General features: G+C 27.6%; 3 protein-coding genes across 6 annotated transcripts; 2 read left to right on the forward strand and 1 right to left on the reverse strand.

Moving 5' to 3' along the window:
- Positions 1 to 47: 47 nt before the first annotated feature.
- Positions 48 to 2598, reverse strand: LOC127068973 (uncharacterized). Of its 2 annotated transcripts, XM_051005491.1 has the most exons (3): positions 2225 to 2373; positions 2109 to 2141; positions 48 to 2021 (listed from the first exon to the last, which is right to left on the reverse strand). In XM_051005491.1, exons 1-3 carry the CDS (start codon positions 2258 to 2260, stop codon positions 1611 to 1613), a joined length of 480 nt encoding a protein of 159 aa, XP_050861448.1. In that variant the 5' UTR covers positions 2261 to 2373; the 3' UTR covers positions 48 to 1610. The 2 variants fall into 2 exon arrangements, with proteins under 2 accessions (XP_050861448.1, XP_050861447.1); XM_051005490.1 differs by having other exon boundaries at positions 2109 to 2598.
- A 263-nt stretch (positions 2599 to 2861) lies between these two features.
- On the forward strand, positions 2862 to 7287 carry LOC127068962 (carnitine O-acetyltransferase-like). 2 transcript variants are annotated; one of them, XM_051005447.1, is made up of 12 exons: positions 2862 to 3251; positions 3747 to 3877; positions 3980 to 4115; positions 4192 to 4364; positions 4448 to 4601; positions 4683 to 4848; positions 5094 to 5281; positions 5419 to 5519; positions 5622 to 5747; positions 5979 to 6303; positions 6427 to 6564; positions 6646 to 7287. In XM_051005447.1, the coding sequence occupies exons 2-12, from the start codon at positions 3777 to 3779 to the stop codon at positions 6841 to 6843; spliced, it is 1806 nt and encodes a 601-aa protein (XP_050861404.1). In that variant the 5' UTR covers positions 2862 to 3251; positions 3747 to 3776; the 3' UTR covers positions 6844 to 7287. The 2 variants fall into 2 exon arrangements, with proteins under 2 accessions (XP_050861404.1, XP_050861403.1); XM_051005446.1 differs by lacking the exon at positions 2862 to 3251 and adding an exon at positions 3260 to 3683.
- A 316-nt stretch (positions 7288 to 7603) lies between these two features.
- Positions 7604 to 10352, forward strand: LOC127068971 (RISC-loading complex subunit tarbp2-like). Of its 2 annotated transcripts, XM_051005487.1 has the most exons (5): positions 7604 to 7773; positions 7910 to 8092; positions 8193 to 8280; positions 8359 to 8546; positions 8739 to 10352. In XM_051005487.1, the coding sequence occupies exons 3-5, from the start codon at positions 8193 to 8195 to the stop codon at positions 9519 to 9521; spliced, it is 1059 nt and encodes a 352-aa protein (XP_050861444.1). In that variant the 5' UTR covers positions 7604 to 7773; positions 7910 to 8092; the 3' UTR covers positions 9522 to 10352. The 2 variants fall into 2 exon arrangements, with proteins under 2 accessions (XP_050861444.1, XP_050861443.1); XM_051005486.1 differs by having other exon boundaries at positions 8193 to 8546.
- Positions 10353 to 13298: the final 2946 nt, after the last annotated feature.

The following is a 13298-nucleotide window of genomic DNA, read 5'->3' on the forward strand; positions in this document are numbered from 1 at the left end:
CAAACGAATCGTTAAAAATTGGAAACTATTGAAATAATAGACGTTAGTTTGCTTTTTCTCATATTTTTCATATATTTTTTTTTATTTCGAACATTAGGTATACAGTAATTAGCAGATTATTAATGCTTTTTACAACAGAGATTATTGTGAGAAATTACATTAATAAGATTAAGACTAATTGAAATTTTTTCAGTTAATCGTTAAGTTTGTACCAGTTCATGATTTTGTACATATATTAAATTAGCATGTTGAGACGAAATGTTACATATATGTAACAAACAACATGTAATTTATTTTGTCCCATTTCACACACTGTTCTTTATAAAGTATCATATAAATCTGGACAAAGTGTATCTCCTTTTTATTATATTTGTCACATATATTTATCATATATACACACATATATATATATATATATATATATCATTACATATACATATATACATATACATACATATATATATAAATATATGAATATGATTTATTATCTATTTTTTATTAGTACAATATTGCATTAGAACTCTTTTGACTGAGTCTGTTTACATTTTCTATATCTGATCAAAAACATACGCAAATTCACACAATACAGAGATCAAATATGTAAAAACGAGTATTGCTGTTAGTATGGACAAAGATCACATATCACATAAATATCTACAAAACCACGCACTTTATAATTGAAAACTAGTATAATGTACTTTATAGTTGAAAATTAATTTTAGCAACAATATTGTTATCGATACAAGTAAATTAGATTTTCCTGTTAGAGATAGAAGTACATAATAATTCCTATGTCTTCAAATATGTCAGAGAACAAAATCTATTTAAGTTATATTCGGTATTTAGAGGGATGAAATTATTTTAGAAGATATATCATTAAATATTATTAAGAATTAATGAAAATTAAAATTGATTGTAGTCAGTGTACAGATAATCACATGCTACAATAAAGTTTCTTTAGTACATTGATATTATTTTTAAATAATTATACAGACTCAGTGTATCTTCAAACATTTCTTCATTATAGTAATAAAAAAGAATTCATTTTTACAAGTTATCTAACTGAATGTTCAACCTCAAGACATGCCTTAATTACTTAATCTATGGACAAGAAGTTGGTGTTCAATGTTTATCTAATCGTAATTTAAACACGCTTTGTTCTCTGTGTACTTTAGAATTGCACATATAAATCATTTTCAGTAAATATTATACATTTCTTCACAGCCTTCTTACGAAAGTTTAATGTGAAAGATAATTTTATACTGCACTTCTTGTACATATTCAATCCACATCGATTAAAATTCTACTTTTACAAAAAAGATCTGCACTTAAAAAATAGCTCTATTTACATTAATCATATGTTTATATATCATTTTGCTAATCTCATTAATATATGTATGTATATATGTATGTATGTATATGTGTATATATATGCGTATGTATATATAATACACACATACACACACACAATGCGTGCAAAATTTTATATACATTAATAGAATGTACATACATACAATTAAAGATTGCATTGTCATATCTATGAATCGTTATTCAAGAAATTTTGCTCTTTTTTCTTATATATGATTTATATGTGTAATATTGACCAATTGCTATATGTTTTGTTTAATGTCTTTGCTCGCCACATGATTATTATCATTACTATTATTGCACAAACTTTCATTGTCCAAAGTCAAATCCAATTTAGTATCTCCAAATTGATTGTCCGATATATTTTTAACTTCCAAAGCGTTATCACTAATTTCTAAATCAATATTTACAGATTGACTTTGAGATTCCACGTTATGTTGGTTATTTTGAAAATATGTGTCAACCAAAGATACGCTTTTGCTAATCTCTTTGGAATAAGGAATAGTTGAAGATCCGTTCAAAACGTCCACTTTATTAGAAGTCGTAGAGTCATCCAATTTTTGCATTAATTCAGCCCATGGATCTTCTAAGATAGAATTAATGTCAATATATCTTGATATGTCAATTTGCCTATGACCATCCTTTTGCATACTCTGTAAAATATATGATAATTGAAGAAATTAGTTGGAATCTTACAGAAATCAAAATTATAGAATACATCGTGCGTAATATTTATGTACCTTATTTTGTCCATGAAATTGCATACCAGTATGCTTATAAGGAGAGTATGAATTATTGAAATGCGGTTTTGTGTTCGCAAAGTGGTTTCCTCTATAATCATTAAACAACCAACTACCTGAATTGCGGTGATTTCGACCAATCCCAGAACCATATCTGTTACCACTGTGTCTTCTTTGATCCGGTGTACTACTGTTCAAGGGAATAAAGTCGTTATCGCCACGATTCAGCTCTACACCGTTGTAAGAATAACACCCACGCTTATACGCAACAAAACCACAATTTGTCCTTCTCGTATCAACGTAGGATTTCCACTCGTGATTATTCTGACTTCTACTACCGCCCGGCATATTTAACGGTGATTTTCTCATTATTAAATTTCTAATACACTACACTTTTCCTTTGCAAAATCAACGGATGTTTATAACCCAAGCGTCAACCAACGAGTGATATCAAATGACGCCATGTCAGCTTGTTATTCCATAGAAAACAAAAAATTAGATGCATCCTTAAGCATGACCGGAAGCATGTCCGTCAGTAACTTTTATATAGAAATAGAATAATGTTTCATTTATATATTACATACATAGTTTGAAAAAAATATAATTAAAATAATATATAATTTGATATTACACACATATATATATATATTATTTCCTAAACGAATGAAAAAATGTTTTATTTTTTTATTAACAAATCCAAAAGTGATGCATCTAAAGTATTCAAAGTTAATGATCGTAGGATATAAAATGGCGTCGTGCGGTATTTATCATATAGATGTGCTTTGTATCATTGTAGCTTTTACATTGTATCTTTTATGAGTGTACATATTTTAATATCATATTAATAATTAATTATTAATTAATTATTAAATGTTAATTATTATACCGTCAGTATACATAAGTCAAAAAATTGAATTGCATTTATGATTGTCGTTCGCTGATTTCTAATTGGTTGGCGTACATAAGAACAAGCGAATCACAATTCGATTTTTTATCTCTTATATCAATTGCATGTAATGTTTGAAATCTTTGCATTCTAAGTAAAAACTTTTGATAAAAAATGCCTATATATATATATATATATATATACATGATTGGTCATAGCACATAATGAAAGAATCATATGTGATATTAAATTATTAGGTATGTGAACACGCACCTTTATCTATAGAAAATTCTCTGACATTTATCAATTATTTTTATTCCGTTTTTTATCTGTCGATCTTTTTTTGTTTTTTTTTTAAATTCCCTATCCTTCCCCTAAATACTTTTGTGCATCCAACATTTGCTTCTAGCGTGCACTAAAACTTTTTTTTGGATATCTGTTGTATAATATTTTATTTGTGGAACTTTTATATCTTTGATACTTAATGTGACTATGAATATTTAAAATAAAAAAAGAAAAGTCACTAATTAAAAACAGATATTTATATTCGTATTTTTTAAATGCAAGTAATCTTTGTAAATGTCAAAATATTTATTTTTGATCAAAGTTAATATTTTCTTTTAAATATTAATTGTTAATCGTTATAAATTATAAAATCAAAAATGCAGAAAATAATTTCTTCTTCGTTTGTAAGTATTTTATTTGATAATACGATATATGAAATATATAGGTAATTTACATTTTAATTAAAGGTACATGGCAGAATATGTAATACTATTTCAATGATGTTACGTGCACAATTAACAACATTGAAATTAAATAAACAAGAACTTCCCAAACAGCCAATTCCAGATTTAAAAAAAACTGCGGAACGATATTTGACGTACGTTCGTATTATTCTTTATTATTATTTTAATATTTTTTACTCGAATGAAAAGAAATATGAATATATATTTTAGATGTAAAGGTATAATTATTCTTTCAGATCTGTAAAACCATTATTGAGTGAAAATGAATATTGTAATACAAAAAGAATTGTTGAGGAATTTATTTCTGAAAATGGTCCTGGACCTTTTTTACAATCAAAATTATTAGAAAGATATCATAATACTGATAATTGGGTAAAAAATAAAGGTTTTCTTCGACTCTATGTTAAAATTAATTTAATTATTCTTATGATTTTTTATTTATTTACAGATGAATAACTGGTGGATAGAAGCAGCATACTTAGGTTATAGAGTTCCTCTTATCATGAATTCTAATCCTGCTATTGTTGGTCCACCTTTAAAATTTTGTCATAAAGAAGATATATATATAACTGCAGCACATATTATTAAAGCTGTTTGTGATTATAATGATATGTTGAAGAGGTAAATTGTATCTAAGATTTGTTTTACGCGTTAAAAAAAGATAAACGTAGAAAATTAGTCAAGAATTATATAATTCTGCCTAGTGGTAAAATAAAACAAGAAATGATTAAAAATGAACCACTAGATATGCAACAATACGGAATGATTCTTGGAACGTATCGTCGACCTGCACCAAAATGTGATCAACTACTACACACTGATGATTCAAAACACGTTATAATAATGAGTAATAATAATGTAAAGTATATTTAACATGTTTATATTATATACAATATTTTTTATATATTAACATTAGTATCTAGATTTTTATTTTCATAGTTCTTTAAACTTGATGTTATTAAAAATTCTTGTGTTTTGAATGAAAGTCAAATTGCTGGTGCAATCAAAGATATTGTCAGTCGTTCCCAGACAAAAGGAATGCCTATTGGTATTTTAACAGGAAATGACAGAGAAACATGGGCAGAATGTTACTGCGTACTTAAAGGTATTCACAATATTTTCAATTATAATTGCAATTTAAATTTCAATTATATAATATAAAATTTCAACTATAAATTTTCAATTATAAATAATTTCAATTAAGTTCAATTATATAAATTCAACTTCTTTTATGAACACATTTATGAATATCTTATGAAATATGAAATATGTATTTTTATTAAATATAATCTTTAAATACGTACATGTACGCGTATGTAGTATTGTGTGTTAGTATCTTGTCATTTTTAGAACAAGGAAATAATGGAAAAATAATAGAAGATATTGAGCAATCAATGTTCATATTATGTCTGGATAAAGAAATGCCTAAAGAAATTTTTGGAAACAGAAATAATGCTTCTGTTAGAGCTCTACAATCCTTAAGCGGTTATAACAGTGATTTAAATGCAGGAAACAGATGGCATGATAAGACTATACAGGTAATGTTAAACGTTAACCAAGTTCATATGTCAATTATTATAATAATCTAAGATACAAAAGTAATTATAGTCTTTTGTAGATGTTCCCTATATATGAGACTTTGATAAAATTAATTTACAAAAATTGTATTTAACAGTACTTTGTTTCTACGGACGGTTTTCTTGGATTGGAAATGGAGCACAGTCCATGCGAAGGTGTCCCTGTTGCTGTGTTACATGACCACATTGTAAAATACATGTAAATATAAAAACATGAAAACATATGTATAAAGCATCACAATGTGAAGTAGGTTGCTCCCTTAATACATATTTCTCTATATTTGTATTATTTCTATTTTAGCACATCAAAATTAAATGATGTAAAATGTGACAAATTCGATGACTTCCCAAGGGCAGAATGTTTAAAATTTGAAACCAATGACATAATAGATTGTGCTATTCAAAATGCTACCTGCATTGTGGATAGGTATGTTATATTTTTTTATACATAAAACACATGTGCTTTTAACACGTTTGCTGCGAAAAACGTTAATTGACAAAATTGTTTTATGTTGTTATTTTATGTTACGCCGTTCGGCCTTATCAACTATGACAAATAAATTAAAAAATATAAACTACATTTAGCGTTTTTTCTTTTTTTTTTTAAAGTAACGAATGTGTTAATTTGGCTAATATATGAAAATATTCTTATTTGTAGTATCTCACAAAATGTTCATATGGATTGCTTTACATTTAATGAGTTTGGAAGTAAAGAGATAAAGAAATATAAGACAAGTCCTGATAGTTTCATTCAAATTGCCATGCAAGTTACTTATTATAAAGTTCGCAATGAACCACCAAATCATTATGAAAGCGCTGGATTAAGAAGATTTAAAAATGCAAGGACAGAATGTATCAGATCGACTAGCACCGAATCTGTATCATTTGCAAAAGCCATGAGTAAAGATGGATGTACGGATGAAAAACAATTAAAAGAAATGATGTTTACAGCCATAAACAAACATAAAACGACTGCAACCGAGGTCATTGTTAGATATTAGATGAATATATCGATTAGTAAAAAATTATTTCAAAGTACTCGATGCTTCAATGAAGCCTTCTATTAACCAATTATTTAAAGATATAAAATTTATTTTTCTGTTCAGGCTTCATTAGGACAAGGTGTCGATAGGCACTTATTTGGTTTAAAAATGGTAGCTTCTATCGAATCAATGTGTCTTCCAGAATTGTATAAGGATGTTGCATATATTAAAAGTACATACTATGATTTAACAACGAGTCAAGTAAGAAATAAACATAGTTATTCCGAATAAACATGTTTACAATTGTGGATACAAGTTTTGATGTAATTCTCTAATCAACAGGTACCTCATAAAACATCGTCATTTATGTGTTACGGTCCGGTTGTACCAGAAGGTTACGGTTGTTGTTATAATCCTCGAGAGAACGATATTCTCTTTGGTTGCTCTTCCTTTAAATCCAGTACAAAGCCAGATGCAACACAATTTGCCAACACATTAAAAGAAACTTTGTGTCGGATGAGAAATTTATGTAATGTTTGATTGAATATATATTACGTAATGGTAAAAATATATATTATAATTATTTCATTTGTTAACTTGGATAGATTATCCATACGCTATATTGTTTTCACAATTTATATTTAAACAATAAAATTCTCAATTTCTAAACATAATATAAAAAATACTTAATATCTATTTGATTTTTTTCTTTGGGGGGGAAAAAAGAGGAATCGTCGAAAAAAAGGAAGCAATGTTGCCAGTCCGATTTATCAAACTGACTTCTCATCTTTGTATAATTTTTCCATGAATTTTTTTTTATTTTTAACAATATACAATATAAAATATTACGAAATTAAGTAAGTTATAATGAAAATATATATATTCTATTATTGTTGTCTACCCGTAATATTCCACATGTACTTCCTATGGTTGTTTATACAATAATTGATATAAATAAAAATAATATATACCGTACAATGAAAATTTTTGACTGCGTACATATTTATATACTCTCCTCCGTTCAACCGATTGAATTTTTAAAATAATTCAACTTATTTTTAAAAATAATTTTAAAAATAATTTAATTAATAATAATTAATTTAAATTTATTATATAACGCGTTACAAGCAGAAATATTATCAATTCGAATAAAGAAAGCTTTTGGGTATATAATATTTCAAGAAAGTTGACCTAAATATACCCATAATTCCACGTATTTTCTAAGTTCAATAATAACTGTATTTCCACCATCTTGCTGAATTTCTCCTTCCATGTATGCCTTTTAAAGGGACTTATTACGTCAGCACATTAGCCATCTAGACGCTAGTATCTAAAGCCAAACGAATGTAACCAACAATCAGTGGGCGACAATAAGTGAGGAAAAAAATGAAATGGAAAATATTTAGGGGGTAACATCGAGAAGTCTTGTTCTTTTGTCCCATGATGTTGAATCTTGTCCTATGTAATACGGTATATAATTTATATACATGTATATATGCATATATCTATACAAACATATATATATATACACATATTTTTTAATTCATATTATGTTTTCATTTAATATAAAATAATAATAATAATATTTTATTTCATATGTACATAGGTATCTGAAAAATTGATTGAGCAATGCGCAGTAGATAGTTCTCCTGGTTGTTAACTTTTTTCCAAGGTAGACCATATCTATGGCCCTTTGTGAAAAGTGATCAGCACAATGCCCAACGTATAATACTTATCAGTCATCTTCTCTTGTTCTGGGCGTATACTGCATCTTATAAGAAAAAGAAATGTAAGTTCTTATTAGTTCTTAAAAATGTTAAAACGTTCAAGATAAAGTTACATTTCTCAATTTCGATAGCTTCTTATTCAATTATTTTTATTCTGTAAAGATGGGTAAAACGGCAATAATGGTTTTACAAGAGTTAGGAATGAAAGAGGGCTTCTTACCAGTTTACACATTGCTTCGTGCAGAAACTGGTAAGCACATAAATATATTTACTTATGAAGTAAAATATAAAGATTTCTCAGTAACTGGACAAGCTTTGAATAAAAAAGACGCGAAGCAGAAAGCAGCTCAGAATATGTTAACATTATTGGAAGACCCAAATGATATTTCCAAGACCAAACCACTATCATCATCAAACGACATTTATCCTGATACTTCCCCTTCTACATCAAGACAAGCTTTGCTAGATTCAACATTAATGCATGAAGACCTTAAAAATTATGTTGGATCTTTGCAAGTATGACTCATTTAAATTATTATTTTTTTCTCTATTTAATTTTGTGAATATGTATACATATATATATATATAAATACATATATAATAGAATATATATACTTTCATCATCATTCTCTTTACAGTTTACTATATATTTTTTGTAAATACTTTTTGTCTATAACATGATAATAAGAAAGTTTTCTGGTTTTTTAGAAATACTGTGTAGAAAATAAATTAACGCAGGCAGAGTATCAAATTACTGACATAACTGGCCTAGCACACGAACAATTGTTTACTATGTCCTGTACAGTAGGGTCAGTAACTGAAGAAGCAACAGGAACTACAAAAAAGCAAGTCAAACAAAGAGTATCAAAAAAGATATTAGAACGTCTCACAAATACTAATAATCCGTCAATTGCAAACAAAGATGAATTTGGATCTTATAATCCTTTTGAAGACTGTGACGAGTTGTCTGACATAGACAATGATGTTTTTGACGAGTTAAGTTTAAAAATAGAAAATTGTAAACTAAACGAAACCGAAGCTCAAGCAAATAAGAAAAAAAAATTTCCAGATGCAAAGGTCAAGAGTTACCGAGGACAAATACTTCTAAATGAAGTTATTGATTTCCAAAATTATCATTCGTTCTTCAAACAGTATGTTTACCATACTGTTTGTAATCGTAGCAAGAAAAAATTCATGGAAATATTTAATACTGTCAAGAGCTTTAAGACAAATTTTACAGATATAGAGAAATGTGACATCGTAACTTTAACTTCTCTGGAACAGGAGATTTTAACTTATATTGAAGAGAAAATCAAATTATCCATAGAAAAAAAGATTATAGGTTCCAAAGATCCATCGCTACAGTTAACTGTTTTTAGAATAAATGCTCCTCTACCTATAACTCAAATTGGAGCGCATAACAATTCGTTGGTTGCAGGAGCAATAGCTCTAGCTAATATTCTTGACACTATTATAACATTCTTGGAGTAAATATAAATGTCTCATTTCTTACAGTTGTTCTTACAATTCTACGTTGTGACATTTACTTTTTGATACTATAATTTATATATGTCGATATCACAATTTATACAATCGTAATTGTGTTCGTAATTGTGATAACAATCGTGACAATAATCGTGATCGTGATCGTAGTCGTAGTCGTAGTCGTAGTCGTAGTCGTAATCGTAATCGGACTCTTAATGTTAATCTTAATCTTAATCTTAATCTTAATCTTAATCGGAATCAGAATCGTCGACGTGATCGTGATTGTAGTTGTAGTTGTAGTTGTAGTCGTAATAGTGCTCGTGCTCTTAATCGTGATGTGATCGAAGTCGTGGTCGTAGTCGTAATCATGATGGATGTAACCGTTGTTGTAATTGCAACTTAATCGTAATAGTAATCAACTGTAATTACTTTTATTTAAGTTACTTTTATTTAGTTATTATTTTAATTAAGTTACCCTAAAAAAGATTTTATACCTTGAGGCTTTACATAATCTATGAAATTATAATCGTATAAGTATATTTTATAATCTTTTAAAATCAATTAAAATTAATTTAAAACTTGAAATATTTATTATAAAAAAAATAAAAAATAAGTGGTCAATATAAAATGTTAAACTATAAGCGTACAAATATATTTTATATCTCGATATTTGATATGAAATGTAAAAATTTAATCGTATAGATATATTATATTACCTTGACTTTGTTATTCGTAAACTAAGAAACTGTAAATGTATAAATATAGTACAAAATCTTGACGTTTTACAAGAACCGAAATTGTAACAACAAAAGGCAAATAAAAATGGCTGTAAAAGTACTTGTCATCGTGTTACGTGTATAAAGACAATTCCCTATGCGAAACATGTTATTTTTGGTTTGATAAGTTATTATCCGGGAATATATGAATTAACTCGTATTTCAGTCAATGCTTTTCTTCTAATTTCTGCATTATTCTGCATTCTTATTTATTTATTTGTTAAAAAATTACTTATTTATTATATTAAGTTATGAATGAAAGTTTGAAGATATACGTCTTAATCGCTGCTAATTTATTGTGATTTGATTTAAAATATACAGGCCGGTACGCTATTCATGAAAATCGTTCAAACGCGATAATTTCCGCTTTATTTATGATCTATAAATAAGTGTTAAAGGAATTGTGAAATAATGCTGTTCAGTATAAGACAACTACACTTGAGAGTGATTTGTAATAGAAAAATTTTGGATACATTTATTGCTAAATTCATTTCATTTGTTAACTTGGATAAATTATCCATACGCTATATTGTTTTCATAATTTATATTTAAACAATAAAATTCTCAATTTCTAAGCATAATATAAAAAATATTTAATATGGATTTGAATTTTTTTCTTTGGGGAAAAAAAAAAGAGGAATCGTCGAAAAAAAAGGAAGCATTGTTCCCAGTTCGATTTATCAAAGTGACCTCTCATCTTTGTATAATTTTTTTTTATTTTTGATAACATATAATATAAAATATTACAAAATTAACTAATGTACGATGAAAATATATTCGATTATTGTTGTCTACCCGTAATATTCCACATGATATTGTACTTCTTATGGTTGTGTTTATACAATAATTGATATAAATAAAAATAATCTATACCGTACAATGAAAATTTATGACTGCGTACATATTTATATACTCTGCTCTGTTCAACCGATCGAATTTTAAAAATAATTTAGCATGTAATTATATAACGTATTACAAGCAGAAATATTATCAATTCGAATAAAGAAAGCTTTTGTGTATATAGTATTTCAAGAAAATTAATCTTAATATACCCATAATTCCACGTATATTCTAAGTTCAATAGTAATTGTATTTCCACCATCTTGCTGAACTTCTCCTTCCATGTATGCCCATGAAACGGCCTTATTGCGTCAGCACATTACTCATATAGACGCTAGTATCTTAAGACAAACGAATATAACCAACAATCAGTGGACGACAATAAGAGAGGAAATAAAGGAAATGGAAAATATTTACTGAGTAACATAGAGAAGTCTTGTTCTTTTGTTCCATGATGTTGAATCTTGTCCTATGTAATACGGTATATAATTTATATACATGTATATATGCATATATATATACAAACAAATATATATACACATATTTTTTAATTAATATTATGTTTTCATGTCATATAAAATAATAATAATAATATTCTATTTCATATGTACATAGGTATCTGAAAAATTGATTGAGCAATGCGCAGTAGACAGATCTGCTGGTAACTTTTTTCCCAGGTAGACCATATCTATAGCCCTTTGTGAAAAGTGATCAGCACAATACCCAACGTATAATACTTATCAGTCATCTTCTCTTGTTCTGGGCGTATACTGCATCTTATAAGAAAAAAAAATGTAAGTTCTTATTAGTTCTTAAAAATGTTAAAACGTTCAAGATAAAATTACATTTCTCAATTTCGATATCATCTCATTCAATTATTTTTATTCAGTAAAATGGGTAAAACAGCAATAATGATTTTACAAGAGTTAGGAATGAAAGAGGGCTTCTTACCAGTTTACACATTGCTTTCTTCACAAACTGGTAAGCAAATAAATGTATTTACTTTTAAAGTACAATATAAAGAGTTCTCAGCAACTGGACAAGCTTTGAATAAAAAAGACGCGAAGCAGAAAGCAGCTCAGAATATGTTAACATTATTGGAAGACCCAAATGATATTTCCAAGACCAAACCACTATCATCATCAAACGACATTTATCCTGATACTTCCCCTTCTACATCAAGACAAGCTTTGCTAGATTCAACATTAATGCATGAAGACCTTAAAAATTATGTTGGATCTTTGCAAGTATGACTCATTTAAATTATTATTTTTTTCTCTATTTAATTTTGTGAATATATATACATATATATATATATATATAAATACATATATAATAGAATATATATAGTTTCATCATCATTCTCTTTATAGTTTACTATCTATTTCTTGTGAATACTTTTTGTTTATAATATGATCGTAAGAAAGTTTTCTGGTTTTTTAGCAATACTGTGGAGAAAATAAATTAATGCAGGCAGAGTATCAAATTACGGATATAACTGGCCTAGGACACGAACAAGTGTTTACTATGTCCTGTACAGTAGGGTCAATAACTGAAGAAGCAACAGGAACTAGAAAAAAGCAAGTCAAACAAAGAGTAGCAAAAAAGATGTTAGAACGTCTCACAAATACTAATCATCCGTCAGTTGCAAACAAAGATGAATCTGGATCTTCTAATCCTTTTAAACACTGTGACGATTTGTCTGGAATAGACAAAGATGTTCTTGACGACTTAAGTTTACAATTACATAATTCTGAACTAAACGAAACCGAATCTCAAGCAAGTAAGAAGAAAAAATTTCTAGATGCAAATATCAAGAGTAACCTAGGACCAATACTTCCAAAGGATGTTAGTGAATTACAAAATCGTCATTTGTTCTTCAAACAGTACGTTTACAATACTGTTTGTAATGATAGCGAGGAAACATTACTTGAAATATTGAATACTGTCAAAGGCTTTAAGAGAAGTTTTATGGATATAGAGGAATATGACATCGTAAGAGTAACTTCTCTGGAACAGGAGATTTTAATATATATTGAAGAGAAAATGAAATTATCCATGGAAAAAAAGATTATACATAGCAAGAATCCATTGCTAAAGATAACTGCTTTTAAAATAAGTACTCCTGTAGCTATAATTCAATTTGGAGCACATAACAGTTCGCTGG

This window comes from Vespula vulgaris, chromosome 14 (genome assembly GCF_905475345.1).
Source record: "Vespula vulgaris chromosome 14, iyVesVulg1.1, whole genome shotgun sequence".
Lineage (NCBI taxonomy): Eukaryota > Metazoa > Arthropoda > Insecta > Hymenoptera > Vespidae > Vespula > Vespula vulgaris.